Source organism: Moschus berezovskii, chromosome 22 (assembly GCF_049115385.1).
Source record: "Moschus berezovskii isolate FMDL1 chromosome 22, NW_MosBer_1.0, whole genome shotgun sequence".
Lineage (NCBI taxonomy): Eukaryota > Metazoa > Chordata > Mammalia > Artiodactyla > Moschidae > Moschus > Moschus berezovskii.
In genome coordinates, this window is record NC_142481.1 from 12,947,841 (window position 1) to 12,967,831 (window position 19,991).

The following is a 19,991-nucleotide window of genomic DNA, read 5'->3' on the forward strand; positions in this document are numbered from 1 at the left end:
TCAGGGGCCCTGTCTGTCCCCCAGGAGGAGGTGGGGCGCTGGGTGGCACAGCAGGAGAAGGAGACGAGGCGGCTGCAGCGCCCAGGGTCAGCTCGCCTCTTCCCACTGCCTGGCCGGGGCCACAAGTACGCAGTAGAGATCCGGGGCCAGCTCAATGGCTCAGCAGGCCCTGGGCACAGTGAGCTCACCCTGCTGTGGGACCGAACTGGCGTGCCAGGTGGCAGTGTGAGTACCCAGACACCCTGGACTTTCTGAACCCAGGGCCATGAACTAACTCCCTCGACCCTCACCTCTTACTCGTTGACTCCTGAACTCTGGGCCTTACCTTGAACCTCCCAGACCCCAGCATCTGACCTCCAGAGTCTGACCTGGTCTCATATTCTGATCCCTGTCCACATCTCCGACGCCTCCCACCCTGACCTCGCTGACCCTGACTTTTGCCCTCCCTACTTTGACCTCTGACCTCTAGATTCTCTCACACCCCGATCCCCTTTCGTCTGCCAGTGTCCTAGATCCTGACTTTTTGCATGCCCAAATTCTCAACCTTGTCTGCAAACCCCTAAGTCTTTAGCTCCAAACACTGATCCCTATCCCAAACCTTGACGTGGAGCATGGAGCCCTGACCTTCCTCCAACACCCCCACCCCCAGGAGATCTCCTTCTTCTTCCTGGAGCCCTACCGCTCGTCGGCCTGCGCCTCCTACTCCTCCTGCCTGGGCTGCCTGGCAGACCAGGGCTGCGGCTGGTGCCTGGCCAGCGCCACCTGCCACCTGCGCCAGAGTGGGGCCCACTGCGGGGACGCTGGGGCCGGTGGGTCCCTACTCGTGCTGGTGCCTGCCCTCTGCCCGCTCTGCGAGGAGCACCGCGACTGCCACGCCTGCACCCAGGTGCCCACCAGGCCGCAGCGGGGAGGTCTCGGCACAGAGTCAGCCAGAGCAGGAGACTCAGCCCCGGGGGGAGGGTCCCCAGGGTTGGCTGAGGGACCCTGTGGGTAGTGGTGAGGGTAGACAGCTGGGGCCCTTGTGAGCAGGGGAGAGTCAGGTGGGAGCGGGGCTGGAGAGTGGGCTTGATGCAGTCATGACGCTGCATGTGGCAGGGACCGGAGAACCCAGCTGGACATCTCTGCACCAGAGGGGTGTCATCTGCTTGGACTGCAGAGCCCGAGAGCAGGTCTTCAGGCCTGCTGGCTCCAGAAGTTCAAGCCACGTAGTCAGCCATTCACCTCCTTCCATTCCACAGCCTCATTTTCCCTGGAAGCTCATTCCTTGGGAGGGTCAAGGGAGCATCAAGGGCTCCAGACTTTCATCCCCTACCCCCACCCTGGCCACTTGAGTCCCAAGGGAAAGGAGAACACCCTCCTGTCCCCACCGCACCCTCACCCCTCAGCTCAACAGAGGTTGCCAAAGAGCCTTTCCTGTGGTCTTGTTGGGGCTGGTGCCAGCTCCTGGACCAGTGAGGCTGGGGAGAGGGAAGGTGACCCCCTGCCCATCTCTGGATCCTGGGGATTGGATCAGCCCCACCTGAACCACACAGAGTGGTGCTACTGCCCCAGAAGCGAGCCGTGCAGGCCAGGCAGAACCCGTGGATCTCCCTGGCTGCAGGAGGGAGGCGGGCTTGGACCAAGGGTCTGTGAGCCGGTTCTGGGTGGCTGGCACCAGGAGGCCCAGGGGAAGGTTCAGCTGGGCTCTTCTTCCTCCGTCCTCCCAGGACCCCTTCTGTGAGTGGCATCAGAGCACCAGCCGCAAGGGGGACGCGGCGTGTAGCCGGCGCGGCCGGGGTCGGGGCGCCCTGAAGAGTCCGGAAGAGTGTCCTCCACTCTGCAGCCAGTGAGCCCTGCTGGGCCCAGGGAGAGGGCGTGTGCGGGTGTGTGTGTGGGGGCCGGGCAGCGCCCTGACCCGGTGCCCCCGTTCCCTGCCTGCCCCAGGCGCCTGACCTGCGACGACTGCCTGGCCAACTCCAGCCAGTGTGCCTGGTGCCAGTCCACCCACACCTGCTTCATGTTTGCCGCCTACCTGGCCCGGTACCCGCACGGGGGCTGCCGAGGCTGGGACGACAGGTGCGGCCGACGGCCGGGGGTCCAGACGCGGGGGTGGAGGCCGGACGGGGCGGGGGTGGCTCACACCCGCCTCCCCGCAGCGTGCACTCAGAGCCTCGGTGCCGGAGCTGCGACCGCTTCCTGACCTGCCACGAGTGTCTGCAGAGCCACGAGTGTGGCTGGTGCGGGAACGAGGACAACCCCACGCTGGGCCGGTGAGGGTGCAGGGGCTGGGGCGGGGCTGCGGGGGGCTCTGCCCGCCCTGTGCTAACGGCCTCTTTGTCTCTCTGCTCCTTGGCCTTTTTCTCTGTTCTTCTCCCTCCTCTCTCTCTTTTCTCCCTCCCAACTCTTTCCCTGTTTCTGTGACTTGTTTTCTCTCGTCGTCCCTTCTGTTTTCTTCCTTCTGGTCTTTGTGTTTCTCTTCTGTCTCCCCTTGTCTGTGTCCCCCTCTCTCTCCTGTCCTTTAAAATCATTTTTGCCTGGCTTCCCTGGGTTTTTCTCTGCCTCTTCCATTTCTCCTTCTGTCTGTCTCCATGTTCATCTTTCTGTCTCTCTGGTTTGTCTCCTCTCTCCCTGTCCCTGTTTCTCTGTCTCTCCTTACCGTGCCCCTGCACCCCGACCGCCTTCTTCAACCCCCCTCCCCGCAGTTGCCTCCAGGGGGACTTCTCAGGGCCTCTGAGTGGGGGGAACTGCTCCCTGTGGGTGGGGGAGGGCCTGGGGCTGTCCGTGGCCCTCCCCGCCCGCTGGGCATATGCCCGCTGTCCGGATGTGGACGAGTGTCGCCTGGGCCTGGCGCGGTGCCACCTGCGGGCGACCTGCCTGAACACACCCCTCAGCTACGAGTGTCACTGCCAGAGGGGCTACCAGGGCGATGGCGTCACTTACTGCAACCGCACGTGAGTGGGGCCTGGGTTTCCATGGAGATGTCGGCCCAGGGCGGGTACGGGCGGAGAGGCTGGGAGGAGGTGATCCTGGTGTCAGGCTGCCTTCCCCGGAGCCAGCCTCCCCAGTGAGCCTTGGGTTTTTACCTGGCAGAACAGGTCCTCATTAGAGTGACAGGGTCCTTAGTGTTACACAGTTACTGTGGAGATGGGTCGCCCTTGCACTGGAGGCCGCAGTTGCCATAGAGACGGAGGAGGACCAAGTTGAAAGGGGTTTTCACAGAGAACAGATCACCAGTATTTGGTTTCTATAGAGACAGGAGTTACTACACGTGATGGGGTTACCTTGGAGACAGGGCCACGGAGTCCAGGATCCTGGAACAGGCAGTAGCTTCTGATGGTGTTGTCATGGAGATACTGGGGTGGAGCCAGGAGAGGGGTGGATGCCTTGGGGGCTCCAGGCCTGCCCATCCTTCCCCGACACCCGCCACACCCCCTCAGATGCCTGGAGGACTGTGGCCACGGTGTGTGCAGTGGCCCCCCACACTTCACCTGCGTGTGTGACCTGGGCTGGACGTCGGACCTGCCCCCTCCCACGCCTGCCCCCGGCCCCCCTGCACCCCGCTGTTCCCGGGACTGTGGCTGCAACTTCCACAGCCACTGCCGCAAGCGGGGGCCCGGCTTCTGCGACGAGTGCCAGGGTGAGCAGCCAGCCCACTGGCCTCGGGCACCTCCCTGGGGCTCCTGAGTCCCCACCCCCAGCTCCAGGTCCCTCGGTCCCACATCCTGTTCAGCACCCACCCTCCCTCCTGGGCTGCACTTCCTCCTCAGTCTGGGTCCCAGGTGCCCCACTTTGAGGCAGGTAGGGTCAGAGAGGGTTGGGCTCCTTCCTGCCTTGGCCCCTGACCCTGTCTCCTGCCCGTGGGGACCTCCACAGGCTGGACGTGGGGGGAGCACTGTGAGCAGTGCCGGCCGGGCAGCTTCGGGAACATCACGGGCTCCGGCAGCTGCCGGCCCTGCCAGTGCAACGGACATGGGGACCCTCGCCGAGGCCACTGCGACAACCTCAGTGGGCTCTGCTTCTGCCAGGACCACACCGAGGGTGCCCACTGCCAGATCTGCTCCCCTGGCTACTACGGGGACCCTCGGTGAGCCAGGGGCCAGCCAGGCCGGGGTGGGGGGCAGGGACGTGGCGGGCCGGGGCAGGACTGCTCTGACGCTGCCTCTCCTCTCTCCCCCCAGGGCAGGTGGCTCCTGCTTCCTGGAGTGTGGGGGTCGTGCTCTCCTCACCAACGTGTCCTCAGTGGCACTGGGCTCACGCCGGTTTGGGGGGCTCCTGCCTGCAGGTGGCGGGGCAGCAAGAGCGGGGCCAGGCCTATCCTATTGTCTGTGGGTTGTCTCAGCCACTGAGGTGCTGCAGCCCTGTGCCCCCGGGACCCTCTGTCCCCCACTTACCCTCACCTTCTTCCCCGACAGCAGCATCCCATGCACGGTGAGCACCAAGGGCGCTCATGACAGGCCCTCTGGGATCTTCAGACAGACCTGGCCCCCAAGTCCCTGCTTTTTCATCCATCAAACTCCCAACTCTGTTCCTCAGGCCCCTATCCCTCTATTCCGCAGCCCACAGACCCTCTCACTTCCCAGGCTGCCTCCTGTTTCCTGGACCCCAGTTTCCCATTCCCCAGTCCAGGCATGGTAAACGTTTATACCTTGAGTGCCAAGTCTGATTGATTGGTAGTGGCTGCCAGGATCTGTGTTTTGAGAAAGAGCCTCCATGCACAAGTGCCTAATTGATTAACCATGTCTGCTCTCAACACAGGCGTGGGACTGGTGGCCTCCATGCCACAGCGTGACAGTCGAACTAGGTGGTTCAAGGAGCTTTTGCCCCCGTCTCAGATCGCCCTCTCTTTTTGAGCTCCTCTCCTCTCAGACCCCAAGCACCGCTCTGTCTCTTCCTTATCATCCCCTGATCCTTGACTCCTCACCCCTCCAGCTGAGCTACGTCCTGGCCTTTGATGGATTCCCACGCTTCCTGGACACTGGTGTCGTCCAGTCGGACCGTAGCCTCATCGCTGCATTCTGCGGCCAGCGGCGGGACCGGCCCCTCACCATACATGCCCTGTCTGGTATGGGCACTGGGGGAAAGGGACCGCTGTCCTGGACTGTCCTTTGTCCCTGTAACTTGCTGCCTGAGGTGGGCTCAAGACCCAGCCTGGCTGTTCCAGCAACTGATTTGCTGGGTGATGCAATTCCTTGCCACCTCTGGGTCTCAGTTTCTTCAACTGAAGATTGTACTGCCTGGATTGTGTCTCTGGAAAGAAGGTCCAAGCGGGGGACACAGGGTGTACCTGGTGTGGGGGCCCCCAAGCATCTCTCCTCAGCTGAGTGGTTCTCAACCAGGAGTGACTTTGCCCCTTGGGGTATTTGGCTATATCTGGAGATATTTTGATTGTCATGATTGGAGGTACTACTGGTATCCCATGGGTAGGGGTATTCCCATGGGTGGGGGCCAGAGTTGCTACTGTGCAGTGAAAGGGCCCGTGTTTGGAAATGCTTCTCTTCATGTTGTAAGAACAAGTGGCTGAAAAGCTGTGAGAGGGCAGAGTTGGAGTTGTTCTGCTGGCAATGGCATGCAAGCCCAGACCCTGCACAGCGAGCTGCTAGAGCTGAGGGGTCCTCTATGTCATTTCACCCAGCAAATGTTTACTGAGCACCCAACTGTCAAGCTGGGCCTGCCTGGGCTCCCTGCTGGGTGTGTCGAAGGGAACCAGGGACACAGGCGCTGCCTTCATGGACTCACATCAGAAGGGGACGTGACAAACAGCAGTGAACAAGTTATAGTCAGAATAGTGACACTTTTTTGAGAAGGGACGTGAGGAAATGGAAAGGACTGGGGACCTGGCCTGTCTGGGGAGGTGAGGAGGGATTCTTTGCAGAAGTGAAATTTTACTTGAGGCCTGAAGGGGGCGGTGTGGGCGAGGATGACTACTGAGGGAGGCATAGCAGATGCCCAGGCTCTGAGACTCAGTGGTAAAGAATCGGCCTGCCAATGCAGGAGACGGAGGTTCGATCCCTGGGTCAGGAAGATCCCCTGGAGAAGGAAATGGCAACCCACTCCAGTATTCTTGCCTGGGAAATCCAGTGGACAGAGGAACCCTGCAGGCTACAGTCCACGGGGTCGCAAAGAATCGGACGCGACTTAGCGACTAAAGAACAACGACAAACAATAGCTTCCTATTCTGAGAATAGGAAGCTGGGCAGTGGTGCTGGAGTGCAAAGAGCTGGAAGGGTGGGAGGTGATGAGGTCAGAGAGCCTGTAGGCCAACCGACTTTATTTCTGAAAAATATTTATTTCTTTATTTGGCTGCACTGGGTCTTAATTGGCAGCATGTGAACTCTTAATTGGCAGCATGCAGTTAGTTGTGGCATGTGGGATCTAGTTCCCTGATCAGGAATCGAACCCATGCCCCCTGCATGGGGAGCATGGAGTCTCAACCACTGGACCACCAGGGCCGCCCAACTCCTGTCTCTTTAAATATCACTTTGTTGTGGCCTTGTGACAAGCCTCTGGACTCTCTCCTCCAACAGGGCTACTGGTACTGCACTGGGAGGCCAACGGCTCCTCATCCTGGGGCTTCAACGCCTCCGTGAGCTCTGCCCGCTGTGGGTCAGGGGGCCCTGGAAGCTGCCCTTACCCCCAGGAGTGTGTGCTTCAGGATGGGGTCCCAGGTGCTGGACTCTGCCGGTGTCCCCAGGGCCGGGCTGGCCCGTACTGCCGCATAGTTGTGTGTCCTGAGAACTGTAATGCCTACAAAGGGGCGGGGACATGTAACCAGGTACGGGTAGAAGATAGCAAGCCAGGTGGGACGGGGCAGGGGGTGGGAGTGGTAATCAGGGCAACCCCCCCAGCTGCTTCTGCTGTCCCCCAGAGCCTGGGCGTGTGCGTATGTGCTGAGGGCTTCGGGGGTCCTGACTGTGCCACGAAGCTGGATGGTGGGCAGCTGGTTTGGGAGACCCTCATGGACAGCCGCCTCTCAGCCGTGAGTTATGGACGCCACTCCCCAGGCGTGCAGCCCGCCTCCTGGATCATTCTCCCTGCTCCACTCCCCAGACTACCCCCAGAGACCCTGTACCCAGCCTGCCACTTGGTAATGACGTCACCTGAGCCCTCCTCTCCGCGCCCCACCCCCAGGACACTGCCAGCCGCTTCCTGCACCGCCTGGGGCACACGATGGTGGAGGGACCTGATGCCACCCTGTGGATGTTTGGGGGCCTGGCCTTGCCCCAGGGGCTTCTGGGAAACCTGTATAGGTGAGGATGGCCCTGGGGAGGTGGGACACCTGAATGACAAAAGGGGACGCTGAGATGCCTGTCCCGTAAGAGTCCCCTGTGGGGGGTGCAGAAAGATCTCTACAGGTGTAGGATACCTCAAAGGATGCTGGGATGCTTGTCACAGGAGGCTTACCTCAGGGGCTGGGGTGCTTATTGGGGTGGTGGTACCCCAGAGGATGGTACAGTGATTGTCATAGGAGCGTCACCTTAGGGGTGTTGGGGTACCTGCCAAGGGGGGGTGATCTCAGGGGATGCCGGGGTACCAGTGGGGGTGAAAGATTGTTGCCGAACGAAAAGACGCCGGGATTCTTGGCCTCTGGAGGAGAAGAATTCAATCCAGGGCCAGAGACGAGGCTTGATTGCTCAGAGCTTTTGTGTAGTAAAGTTTTATTAAAGTGTAAAGTATAAAGGAAATAGAAAAAGCTTCTGACACGGTGCTTATTGGGGTGGTGGTACCCCAGAGGATGGTACAGAAAGAGTACCCCTGTGCTAGTCTTCAGCTGGATGTTATATAGTCACTAACAGTCTGTTAATGAAAAAAAGGAATGTCTTAAAACTCAGAATGGCACCAGGCCCCTCATCCATAAGTTGTATTTTGGGATGATCTTAGCACCAGACGATTCATCTCAGGCCGTAAAACGGTTGACTTGAATCTTGTAGAAGGGCAGGTTACCATACAAATAGTTTCGTTTACATAGTTTAGGGGAACAATATGTGAGTATAACATACTGGTATGTCAAGGAGGTTCTGAGCAATTAGGCGGAACCTGAACGGACTTGAAGACAGAGTCTGGGGTAAATACATAGTACATTAACATAGCTTAAGACAAACATTTCCATAAGAAAAATGCATTGGTTAACTCAAGGTTTGCGAATAGTTAACTTCAGGTGAAACCAGGTGTCATTATGGCAACACAGTATATAAAGAGAAACCTTTTAAATTTGTATAGAGAAGGAAAAAAATATCGCTAGTTTGTTTCCTCCTACCACTTAAGAGAGATAAAGATGTCTGACACTTGCAGCCTATTGCCTCCCTTTGGAGACGCCTGGCCTTCCTGCCTGTTACCCTCTCAGGGGGATGCACCGCAGGGGGTTGTGGGCTGACTGCCACATAGTGAGGCTGCTTTTTTGCATCTTGGCTCCAGGTACTCAGTGAGTGACCGGCGGTGGACTCAGATGTTGGCGGGAGCCGAGGATGGGGGCCCAGGCCCCTCACCTCGCTCTTTCCACGCTGCTGCCTACGTGCCTGCTGGCCGTGGGGCCATGTACCTGCTGGGGGGGCTCACAGCTGGGGGCGTCGCCCGGGACTTCTGGGTCCTCAACCTCACCACCCTGCAGTGGCGGCAGGAGAAGGTGAGCATCTCAATCCCCAGGTCCCCACAGCCAGGCTCTAGCAGAGATGGCGAAAGCAGCTCCAGCCATTCCTTGCTCCCAGAGGTGGACGCTTCCTTCTGGGGCCCCAGCACAAGTCCCAGAAGTTGAATTTCCTTGGCGGTCCTGGGTCACACTTAATTCTTGAGCCAGTCCCCAGCCAAGGGGATGGACCCTCTGGGTGGCCAGGCTGGGACACCGTCCCCTTGTCGAGCTGGCACACTCAGCCCTGTGCAGCCAGAGTAAGAGCCGGGGAGCCTGGGCTTCCCGGAGGAACCCCAGGCTGTTCCCACCTGAAGAAGTGACCCCAATCTGGCAGAAACAGTGACAGGTCCGCTGCCCGCCTGCCGGGACCAGGCCTGGCAGGAAGGCCTGGGGTCCGACCCATTCCCCCTTAGCGGTTCAAGGGGAGGATGGGGAGCTCTGAGCCTTGCTTCTACACACAAAATGACCCCTGACCTCTGCCCGTCTCCCTGGTGACCTCCACCCTTCATGCCTCAGGCCCCTCAGACTGTGGAGCTGCCAGCCGTCGCTGGCCACACGCTCACTGCCCGCCGAGGCCTGTCTCTGCTCCTGGTGGGTGGCTATTCCCCGGAAAATGGCTTCAACCAGCAGCTGCTTGAGTACCAGCTGGCGACTGGCACCTGGGTGTCCGGGGCTCAGAGCGGGACGCCCCCAACAGGTGGGCCTGGGGACGGGACATGGCGTGGGGGCTGGGCATGGCGCTTTTGAGTCCCGACCGTCCTCTCCACCCGCTCCTGTGCACTGTGGTCACTGCCTCTACACCTGTCGTCTCCCTGTGTACCCCGTCACCCACCTTCTCAGGATGCTGCCTTTTGAGAAGTTCAGTTTCTCTCCTTACCGCTCCCAAACTTCCTGAGAAGCTGCCCCACCTCCTGCCTAGTAGCAGAGGGACGCTTTCCCTCTCCCAGGCCCTAGAACACTGCCCCTCAGGCATTTTCCTCTCTCTCCCTCTCCTCTTTCTCCCTTCCGTTGGCTCCGCTGGGTCTTAGCTGTAGCACATGGGGTCTTTCGATGCGGCGCGCGAACTCCCAGATTGTGGCGCACAGGCTCAGAAGTGGTAGCATGAGGGCTCTGTAGCTGCATGGCCTGTGGGGTCTTTGTTCCCCAACCCCTGCATCAGACTCTCACCCCCTGCATCACAAGGTGGATTCCTAGCCACTGGACCACCAGGGAAGTCCCTCTCTTTCTGCATTCTTTGATCACTGTCCCCAAGGTCCTTCTGGTCACCCTGTCTCCCTCTTTTCCCTTTCCCAGAGTCTCCAGTGGCTGTCCTTTAGCACTGAAGGGAGAGGGAGAGGTTGAGAGAGGCTCCCAGGTGTCCGGCGTCAGGGCCTGGTAGGGTGGTGTCGTGGTCACGAGAAGAGGAGCCCAGGGGACCTTCGTGACCCCCAGCCCTTCCCCCGGCCCCTGTGCTCTCTGCCCGCACCCCCAGGTCTCTACGGTCACTCTGCTGTGTATCACGAGGCCACTGACTCCCTCTACGTGTTCGGGGGTTTCCGCTTCCACGTGGAGCTGGCAGCCCCGTCCCCTGAGCTCTACTCCCTACACTGCCCTGACCGCACCTGGAGCCTGCTGGCCCCTTCTCAGGGAACAAAGGTCAGAAAAAAGGGCCAGACAGATGAGTCGGGGGTGGGGTGGGGGGAGGGCCCCCTCCTTTCCCAGTGCCCCAGGGATGGCTCAACCCTGGATTCCTACTCTGCCTCCTTTCCAGTCCCCCGCCCCACCTCCCCCAAGTCTCCCCTTCTTCTCTCTGACCTGGAGGTAAGAATCAGCCACAAGGAGATCAGAGGCCTGGGTTCCGACCTGGTGCTCGCGCACTCTGGGTGTGGCCTGGACAGGCCCCTCCGCTTCCTGGCTCCCCCAGCTATGAAACAGGGAGCTGAGGTCGCTGTGCTTCCTCCTCCAAGGCCAAAGGAGTCAGTGTGAGTGAGAGCAGGAAACCTGGGTGCCTAGAGACAGCTGCATTTTCCATCCATGAACAAGTGTCCAAGCCCTTCTTGGAGCTAGACAGCAAGGGAGATGGAAGTACGAGCCTCAGCAGGAGACCCCCCCCCCCAGTCCAGCTGGCGAGGTCATGCAAGAAACCAGGGGTTCATCTCAAGCCATCCAGGCTGGCTTCCTGGGGAACAGCATGGGGCTTGAGGGTTCACAAAAAGGAGATGGCTCTAAGGCAGCTCTGAGGAACAAGGGAAATTTCCTGGAGGAGGGAGTGAGATCTGAGGAAGGTTAGGGCTGAGTACGCTGACGGGCTGGGGTGTGGGGAGACTAGGGGTGGTGGGTGGGCTGAGAGGGAGCAGAGGACATGGGCTCTCACAGGCCACCCTGCGTGTGTCCCCCCAACAGCCCCGGCCCCGACTCTTCCATGCCTCGGCTTTGCTGGGGGACACCATGGTGGTCCTCGGGGGGCGCTCAGACCCCCACGAGTTCAGCAACAACGTGCTGCTCTACCAGGTCAACTGCAACACCTGGCTCCTGCCCGACCTCACTGGTGAGTCTGCCACCCTCCCGGGAGGCCCCGGAACAACCAGGGAGTGCTCTGGCCTGGCCTGAGACCCCTACTCGTTGGCAGTCACATGGGCCCCTTCAGACCAACAGGCAAAGCTCCCGTCCTCTCCACATTATCTCAACACCCACAGAAACACCCTCCTTCCTTTTTTTTTAGGAATGGTTTAAATTCTGATTATGAAGTCATGGTAGATAATTCGTAAACTAGGAAGAAAAGCATCCCTCATAATCCCATTCTCTAGAGATGACTGTCATGTGTGAGGGTGTTTCCTTTCAGTTCATAGGCTGGTGAGGGGCTGTATCTTGCCCTTGTATGTCTTGTGACCATTGTAAGTGGCTAATGAGTTTCTGGGTCTGTCTCCATTTCATTTTGAGTCTCTTTCTGTCCCTCTGCCTCTAGTTCGCTTTTGCTTTTAGTCTGTCTTTTCCACGACTCTGTGACTGTTTTCTTTTCTAGGATTTAAAAAAGCATAGGTGCTCTGTGCTGACCTCGATGGGTGGGATGAAGGTGGGAGGGAGGTCCAGGAGGGAGGGGAAGTATGTATACATGTAGCTGGTTGACTTTGTTGTGCAGCAGAAACTAACACAACAACTGTAAAGCAGTTGTAGTCCAATAAAAGTAAATTTAAACTAAAAATTTAGGGGAAATTCACGTAACGAAATTAGCCACTGTCAAATGAATTAAGTGACATTCAGTACCTTCGCAATGTTGTTCACCCACCGCCGTGGTCTGGCTCCACAAAATTTGCCTCTGTTTTTATTCCACTCTTTCTGTTCTTTTTCCCGTTGATGCGTCTCTCTCCCCCTTTCTGTCTTGCTGTGTGTCTGATTCTCTTGTTCTGTTTGGCCTTGTCTTTCTCCCTGCCTTTTCTTGTCTGTCTCTACTCTTCTTAGACCATCTCTCTGCCCACCATCCCTCCCTGACTGGCTCCGGTGTGTTTCTGTGCCTCTAGTCACCTGTTCTCTGCCTCTGAACTTTCTGTCTTTCCCCAGGCCCAGCCTCCGTGGGACCGCCCATGGAAGTGTCTGTGGCTCACGCTGTGGCCGTGGTGGAGGGTCGCCTGTATATCTCAGGAGGCTTTGGGGGAGTGGCCCTGGGCCGCCTGCTGGCCCTGACCCTGCCCCCTGACCCCTGCCGCCTGCTGCCCTCGCCCGAAGCTTGTAACCGGACTGGGGCCTGTACCTGGTGCCATGGGGCCTGCCTGTCCGGGGACCAGGCCCACAGGTAACCATGGAGACTGACAGCACATGGGTGGGTGGTACTGGTGCCGTCCACAGGGGGTTCTGTGCTGGGCCAGGCTTGTTGGGGAGGCCTCAGGAAGGTACTGTCTGGTTGGGACACCAGCTCCCCTGGGAGGAGGACCAGCTCGTCACAGGCGCGGCAGGCTTGGGGAGTGCCCGAGTGGGGAGCCCTGTTTGTGGGCTGGGGCAGCTGAGTCTGAACTGGGCCCCAAATGACCAGCTTGGGGTCATTTCGACCACAAAGATTCGGAAGTAGGGCTGTGTCTAGTGGCTTTTGGAAGCACCTGAGTTGGGGACAACTGAGACTGGAGAGGTGGGTGGCTCTGCTCAGAGAGGGCTCCCAGGGCCCAGCTGCCCTGGGCTCGTCCGGCTCCGGAGACTTCTCGTCTGCAGTTTGGGAATCCGGGCATCTCAGCAGGCTGAAAGTACTTGGCTGGGCTTAGCGCAAACTGCACTGGCCGCAGTTGCCCTCTGCTGATGTGAGGCCACTAATGGGCTTGTTTTGTCCATTGCATGTGTCACCGTGTTTACTACAGAATGTTACAGGGTCAGATTCTTAGGGCGCTCCCCCAGACTCTGCTAAGGGCGTTACATGACAATGGGTACACCCACTGCCTTTCTAAAACCTAGAAAGTTCTGAAACGCGTATGCCTTCAAGGATATTGAGTCAGGGATTGCGAGCCTCCACGTGGGTGATGGGGAGTCACTGAAGGGGTGAGCAGGAGAGGGCAGGGGTGGGCTCTTGTAGGAGGGGATGGGAAGGGTAGGCTGCAGGTGGAGGCCTGAGAGGAGGAGCCTTGACCTGGGCAGGGGGCTGCAGGGGTCGGGGAGGAGGGGTGGTCAGGGAAGAATTTAGGAGGCAGAGGCCTCCATGGGTGGAGGGTCAGGAGGACATGGGGCGTTGTCCAGTGTCTCTGGCCTGGGATGACCGGTGGCCGTGGGACCATCACCCAGTGAGCTCAGGAGGGGCCGGTCTGGGAGGCCTTTTGCTGAGACCGGTTTGGGATGGACCTGCGGGACCTGCAGACCAGTGTCCAGGAGGCACCAGGGAGGGGTGCTGGCTGCGGGGAGGATGGAGCCTGGCTGAGTGTGATGGGCCAGGCCTCCCGCCTCCCCAGGCTGGGCTGTGGCAGTGCCCCCTGCTCCCCCATGCCCCACTCCCCCGAGGAATGTCGACGTCTGCGGACCTGCAGCGAGTGCCTGGCCCGCCATCCCCGGACCCTGCAGCCTGGAGATGGAGAGGTGAGTGATGGGGTGGGTGGGGGAGGTGGGGAATGTGTTTCAGGCACCATGGGGCTCTTCACCTGGCATCAGGTGGCAGGAACTGAGACCGGAGGGATGCTGGGGGCCCTGACGACCCCTCTGAGCCGGTATCTCCCCCCCAGGCCTCTGCCCCCCGCTGTAAGTGGTGTACCAACTGCCCCGAGGGTGCCTGCATCGGGCGCAACGGGTCCTGCACCTCGGAGAATGACTGTCGCATCAACCAGCGCGAGGTCTTCTGGGCCGGGAACTGCTCGGAGGCCGTGTGTGGGGCGGCCGACTGCGAGCAGTGCACGCGGGAGGGCAGGTGCATGTGGACGCGGCAGTTCAAGAGGACGGGTGAGCGCCAAGGCCTGGTGCCCGCGCGCAGAGTCCGGGGGGCCTGGACTCCTGCTCCAGGGATGCCAGGGGCTCAGGGTCTGAGGGAGGAGGTGGGGAGCGGGCAAGGGACCCGGACCCACGTCTTAACCTCTGCGACCCCCAACCTCAGGGGAGACCCGCCGCATCCTCTCGGTGCAGCCCACCTACGACTGGACGTGCTTCAGCCACTCACTGCTGAACGTGTCCCCGATGCCGGTGGAGTCGTCGCCCCCACTGCCCTGCCCCACACCCTGTCACCTCCTGCCCAACTGCACCTCCTGCCTGGACTCCAAGGGTGCTGACGGGGGCTGGCAGCACTGCGTCTGGAGCAGCAGCCTCCAGCAGGTACCACACCCGACCGGGCGTGCAGGTGGCCCTCGCCTCACCTGACATTCACCTTTCTCACCGCCGCCGCCTCTGCCCCACGTCCTCCTCCAGCTCCTTAGGTCTGCTCCCACCATCACACTTCTGCCTTCCCACTTTCTCTCCCCACATCTCTTTCTTCCTTCTTTGCCTTGTTTTTCTTTTTTTTGCCACACCACAGGGCTTGTGGGGTCTTAGTTCCCCGACCAGGGATTGAACTTGTGCCCACAGCAGTGAAAGTGCAGAGTCCTAACCACTGGACCACCACAGAAGTCCCTGACTCTCATTGTTCAAGTGTTTTTAGAGACCTCAGTCTCTGCCCTAAACCCTGGTGACTGGTAACTCCCCTAAGTCACCCCATGGATGGATGGCATCACCGACTCAATGGACATGAGTTTGAGTGAACTCCGGGAGTTGGTGATGGACAGGGAGGCCTGGCGTGCTGTGATTCATGGGGTCGCAAAGAGTCGGACACGACTGAGCGACTGAACTGAACTGAAAGGGGTTCCTTGTAAATAACAAAAGACGTCCCCATCACTCAGGAACCCCTGTGCATTTTAGTAGCTCAGTACCAGGAACCCGGGACAAAGACCAAATATATTTGGTGTCATACCACTCCATCCCGTAGGAGGGGCATCCACATTAGAAGGGAGAATTATTTAGAGCCTGGAGCAGTGCCTGCTCTTCAGTAGAAACTCAGTAATGCCCACTCCCATGCCCCACCATCTGGGAAGATTTCCATTCTCTGCTGTCTGGGCCACACAGAGAGGGCAGTGCAGCGGCTGGGGGTGGGGGATGCTCCCTGTGGGGGCACTCAGTGTGGCTGCAAGGGCAGAGGCCCCCTGCGGTGGCTCCTCTAACAAGCAGAGGCCTCTCTCATCCTCAAGCCTGGGCTCCTTCTGGTGATACTAGGCTCTTGCTAAGTATTTTTGAGATTGGTATTATTTGTCTTTACTGGGATTCCAGGGACTGGAATACAACACCAGAGAGCCCGCAGGCAGCTGAGGATCTGGGAGGCAGGAGGGAGTGGTGGGGCAGCTGAGTGGCTAGCACAGAGCTGATGCTGTGTGGGAGTCAGAGGGCCACTGCCACATCTGACTTCTGGGAGAAGCAGTTAAAAACTAAAGTGTGTTGGCTCAGGGTTTTTTTTAAAACACAGGTCAAGGGGACTTCCCTGGCGATCCAGTGGTTGAGACTTCACCTTCCAGTGCTGGGCTGTGAGTTTGATCCCTGGTAGGGAACTAACATCCCACATGCCTCGTGGCCAAAAAAAACCCAACTAAAAACATAAAAAAATACTGCTGCCCATTCCCCCGCAACAGATCAAATGTAACAGGGGTGCAGACAAGACCTGTTGTGCTGTGGCTCAAGGGCAGCTACGTTGTAACTGTCAGACTTTGTTCTGAATGACTTTGGCCTCAGAGCCTGGGGCAGGCAACAGGGTGCTGACTTCCCCACCGACTGGCTGGCCTCTTCCTTCCTTCCCTTTGTCCTTTCGCCAGATTCATCACCGAGCACCTTCCTCGTGCCGGGCACTTTGCCAGGCAGTGGGCATAGGTCATCAGACAAGCGGGGATCCTGCATCTCTTCCAGGAAATGCAGTTAATGGTGTTGGGCAGCATCGCATTGGGCCACTACCGTGGTCCCAGAAGAGCGCGCTTAGCCGACTGGAGCCTTGGGCTTCTCTCGGCCCCCTTCCCGATGGCCCTGCTGTCTGCCAAGGGGGGCACTAATTTTAGATCTGGAAGCCTGACCTGGAGGAGAATTTGGCTCTGGTTGTTCAGCCAGGCTCAGCTCATCACCGGCGTAGCCTGCAGTGGGTTCAGAGCTCCGGCCGCAGCAATCAGGGTTTTCTATTTCAGGATTGCACAATTGCTTTGTTTCTTCCTGAGTGCATCCAGACAGACAGCCTAGACTAATCCCTTTCCCCTTGTAGTTTACTTAAGGCCAGAGTTGTAAATAAAATGCTCTCATGGAGTGAGGTAAGTTCCTGACCCGTCTGAGTGCCCGGACACAATAAGTGATGGTGCGTGAGCTGCAGGGCAGCCTCAGCCACAGACCCCAAATCTCCCAGCCAAGGGCAGGAGGATCCTGTTGCCCCAATGGCTGGGCCCACTTTTTTTTTGTTTTTAATTAAGAAAAGGTTTTTTTTTTTTTGCCACTCTTTGCCTCATGAGGAATATTAGATCCCCAACCAGAGATTGAACCTGCAACCCTTGCAAAGGAAGTTCAAGGTCCTAACCACTGGACCGCCAGGGAAGCCTCTTCTGCGTTCTTTCTAAGAGACTGTGGCTGGCATCCCCCCTCCTGAATCTTGTTTCTGTGTCCACCTGGAACCATTGCCTTTCTTTGATTGTAAGAAACAGCTATATCCCAAGCCAGGTGGTAGAGAGGGCTCACTACACCAACACAGTGGTGCCTCTGGTAAGGCGGGTGGAAAGTGCAGCCAGGCACTGGAGACGGAGCCCGGAGCCTGCCTCTCCGCTCTCCTTTAGTGTGTGTGGGTCTCATCTCTGCTGCCTCTGCCCCTGCTCTTTCCCCACTCCTCCCCACTCTCTCCCTTTGCTGTCCCTTGTTCATCCAAACGGCCCAGCCAGCCCTGGTCCACACAGTCTAGTTTCAAGGCTGTCCCTAGCCTGACTTCCGGTTTGAACTTCCAGTTACAAAGGCTGAGAAGGGAGGATGTGGTGGCCCCAGGTGATGTCCGTTTTGGCCCACCTGGTTGTGGCCAGCAGGGGTGAGAGCTCCCCAGGACATGTGTGTCTGATGCTCTTCCTCTGCCGTTTCTGCTCCCCGCAGTGTCTGAGCCCCTCCTACCTGCCCCTGCGGTGTATGGCCGGAGGCTGCGGGCGGCTGCTGCGTGGACCCGAAAGCTGCTCCCTGGGCTGTGCTCAGGCAACCCAGTGTGCCCTGTGCCTGCGGCGCCCCCACTGTGGCTGGTGTACCTGGGGGGGCCAGGATGGGGGTGGCCACTGCCTGGACGGTGGACTCAGTGGCCCCCGTGACGGTGAGACAGACGGCTTTGGGGATGGGGTGAGGGGGGCCAGCCCCTGTCTGGGTTCCGACATGGGGGTTGGTGCAGAGAATGAACATGGGGGCCCTCACAGGTGGTATTCAGGGAAAGTGGGGGCAAGGGTCAGGGTGGCTGGGTGGGAGGTACAGAGGCCCTTGCCCCCCAGCAAAGCCTGGTATCCTCATGTCAGGGCTGACGTGTGAGCGACCTGGGGCCTCCTGGGCCTTCCTTTCCTGCCCCCCGGAGGACGAATGTGCCAACGGGCACCATGACTGCAACGAGACCCAGAACTGCCACGATCGCCCCCACGGTTACGAGTGCACCTGCAAGGCAGGCTACACCATGGACAAGTGAGGCTCCGGCTGGACCAGGGCTCTGATGTGGTTGAGGGGAGTGGGCCAGACCAACTGTGGAGTGGGAGGGCCTGTGAGGAGCTGTAAAGCATGGGGCATGGACCCAAGCAGGACGCAAGGAAACAGTCCAAGGTGTGGAGGAGGGCGTGAGGTAGGCGCTCGGTCCAGGGAGGGCAGGTTGGTACATTGGTTTGAAAAGGTGCCCTGGAGTGGGGGGTCATCGCTCCCGCAGGAGGTTCTGGGGTGGACCCAGGAGCGGGGCAGTTATGAAACAGACCTGGGGCGGGGTGGACTAATGGAGAAGGGGGTGGGTGGTCGGGGGTGGGCTCTAAGAGGCCAGCCAGGTCTGCACTGGGGAGGGAGGCGGCTGCTGTCCTGCCCTGACCCCCACCCCCTCCCCACAGCATGACGGGGCTGTGCCGCCCGGTGTGTGCCCAGGGTTGCGTGAATGGCTCGTGTGTGGAGCCCGACCACTGCCGCTGCCACTTCGGCTTTGTTGGCCGCAACTGCTCCACAGAGTGTCGCTGCAACCGCCACAGCGACTGCGCTGGTGTGGGGGCCCGTGACCACTGCCTGCTCTGCCACAACCACACCAAGGTGGCGTCCGGGACCTCCAGGCCTGCCCCTGGGCCCTGCTGGCCCTCCACCCGCGCTCAAGCATCTTGAGCCTCGTCCCAAGCCCCAGTGAGCTAGATGCAGGGAGGAGGTGGCATAGCCCCATCTCAGGGAGGATGAGAGGACAGTGGGGACACCTTCTGGGGCTGTGTCACAGTGGGGTACGTGGGAATAGTGTGACAGAGTTAGTGCTGGGCCAGGGAGGGTGAGCACGTGGAACAGCATTTGGGATCAGGTAGGGAAGGGCTTTCCGAGCTCAACACCCTGGACTGAAGGGGACTGAGACCCCTGTCACTGGAGGTGTGCAAGTGAAGGTGGAGGGCTAAATGGTAGAGGGGCTGGGGTGGCCCACGCCAAATGCCGGAGCCACTGCTGGCTTCCCACGGTGCTCTCAGAAAGTGAAAAGTGTTAGTCGCTCAGTCGTGTCAGACTCTTTGCGACCCTATGGACTGTTGCCTGCCACGCTCCTCTGTCCATGGAATTCTCTAGGCAAGGATACTGGAGTGGGTAGCCACTCCCTTCTCCAGGCAGTCTTCCCAAACCAGGGATCAAACCCAGGTGTTCTGCATTGCAGGCAGGTTCTTTACTGTCTGAGCCACCAGGGAAGCTGGGTGCTCTCAGAGCCTCCCCCAGCTCTCACACCCACCAGGACCCTTCACTTCCTCTGACCACTCTGTCCCTGGTTTCCAGGGCAGCCACTGTGAGCAGTGCCTCCCACTGTTTGTGGGTTCAGCCGTGGGGGGAGGGACCTGCCGGCCCTGCCACACCTTTTGTCGCGGCAACAGTCATGTCTGCGTCTCCAGGAAGGAGCTTGAGATAGCCAGGAGGGAGCCGGAGAAGTACTCGCTGGATCCAGATGAGGTGAATGAGGCTGGGGTCCTGACCTCCTAGGTCTGAAGGACGAGGAGTCAGGTCCGTGTTGGTTTGAGATCATCCTGTCCTCCCTTGGCCAGATTGAACACTGGGTGACAGAGGGTCCCAGTGAAGATGAGGCTGTGTGTGTGAACTGCCAGAATAACAGCTACGGGGATAAGTGTGAGAGCTGCCTCCATGGCTACTTCCTCCTCGATGGGAAATGCACCAAGTAAGTGGAGGGCGTCCAGGGGCTTCCGCCTTGCCCAGTAGGAACGGCTCAGAGAGCCAGACTCCTCTCCCCAGTCCTTGGCCAGAGAGGATGGGATCCCCTGAGGCTAGGGTTGGGGGCAATAAATAGACTCAGGTAGGAGACCTTCCACCTCAGAGGCTGGTGCTGAAATGCAGGCTACTGAGCAGCCCGGATGGAGACTGTTGGGCAGAGACAGCCCTGGGATGTCTGGTGGGCCAGTAGTTAAGAATCCACTTTCCGATGCAGGGGACGTGGGTTCTATCCCTGGTCCAAGAACTAAGCCTGTGCCCTGCAACTTGAGAGCCCACATGCCATAACGAAGACCCAGCGCAGCCAAAAATTAAAAAAAATTGTTTTAATTTAAAAATAAGAAAAAAATTGAGAGGACCCTGAGGGAGAGGCCTCATGCCAGCCTACCCATTCCATCCCCTTCCTTCTGACCCTGGAGTCCATCCAGCTTGGGTTCTAATCCCAGCTCGGCCACCGGACAGCTCTGTGGCCTTGGGGTAAACAGCTTGACCTCTGTGAGCCTCA

General features: G+C 59.2%; 1 protein-coding gene across 2 annotated transcripts in view; it reads left to right on the top strand.

The window, feature by feature from the left end:
* The window catches only part of MEGF8 (multiple EGF like domains 8), a 42,083-nt gene that overhangs the window by 16,758 nt on the left and 5,334 nt on the right, over positions 1 to 19,991 (top strand). For both annotated transcript variants that reach the window (XR_008683939.2, XM_055412075.2), the window contains 26 exons: positions 25 to 225; positions 650 to 886; positions 1,707 to 1,825; positions 1,924 to 2,055; positions 2,136 to 2,249; positions 2,682 to 2,930; positions 3,417 to 3,616; positions 3,853 to 4,063; positions 4,158 to 4,407; positions 4,909 to 5,041; positions 6,504 to 6,751; positions 6,845 to 6,955; positions 7,108 to 7,226; positions 8,392 to 8,599; positions 9,119 to 9,299; positions 10,074 to 10,237; positions 10,985 to 11,129; positions 12,140 to 12,371; positions 13,507 to 13,630; positions 13,774 to 13,987; positions 14,139 to 14,353; positions 17,171 to 17,378; positions 17,575 to 17,734; positions 18,142 to 18,334; positions 19,043 to 19,213; positions 19,306 to 19,436. Coding sequence is in view for 1 of the 2 variants with exons in the window: in XM_055412075.2 (XP_055268050.1) it covers positions 25 to 225; positions 650 to 886; positions 1,707 to 1,825; positions 1,924 to 2,055; positions 2,136 to 2,249; positions 2,682 to 2,930; positions 3,417 to 3,616; positions 3,853 to 4,063; positions 4,158 to 4,407; positions 4,909 to 5,041; positions 6,504 to 6,751; positions 6,845 to 6,955; positions 7,108 to 7,226; positions 8,392 to 8,599; positions 9,119 to 9,299; positions 10,074 to 10,237; positions 10,985 to 11,129; positions 12,140 to 12,371; positions 13,507 to 13,630; positions 13,774 to 13,987; positions 14,139 to 14,353; positions 17,171 to 17,378; positions 17,575 to 17,734; positions 18,142 to 18,334; positions 19,043 to 19,213; positions 19,306 to 19,436 (4,670 nt within the window). In the remaining variant the exon portion in view is untranslated. The remainder of the gene's footprint in view (positions 1 to 24; positions 226 to 649; positions 887 to 1,706; positions 1,826 to 1,923; positions 2,056 to 2,135; positions 2,250 to 2,681; positions 2,931 to 3,416; positions 3,617 to 3,852; positions 4,064 to 4,157; positions 4,408 to 4,908; positions 5,042 to 6,503; positions 6,752 to 6,844; positions 6,956 to 7,107; positions 7,227 to 8,391; positions 8,600 to 9,118; positions 9,300 to 10,073; positions 10,238 to 10,984; positions 11,130 to 12,139; positions 12,372 to 13,506; positions 13,631 to 13,773; positions 13,988 to 14,138; positions 14,354 to 17,170; positions 17,379 to 17,574; positions 17,735 to 18,141; positions 18,335 to 19,042; positions 19,214 to 19,305; positions 19,437 to 19,991) is intronic.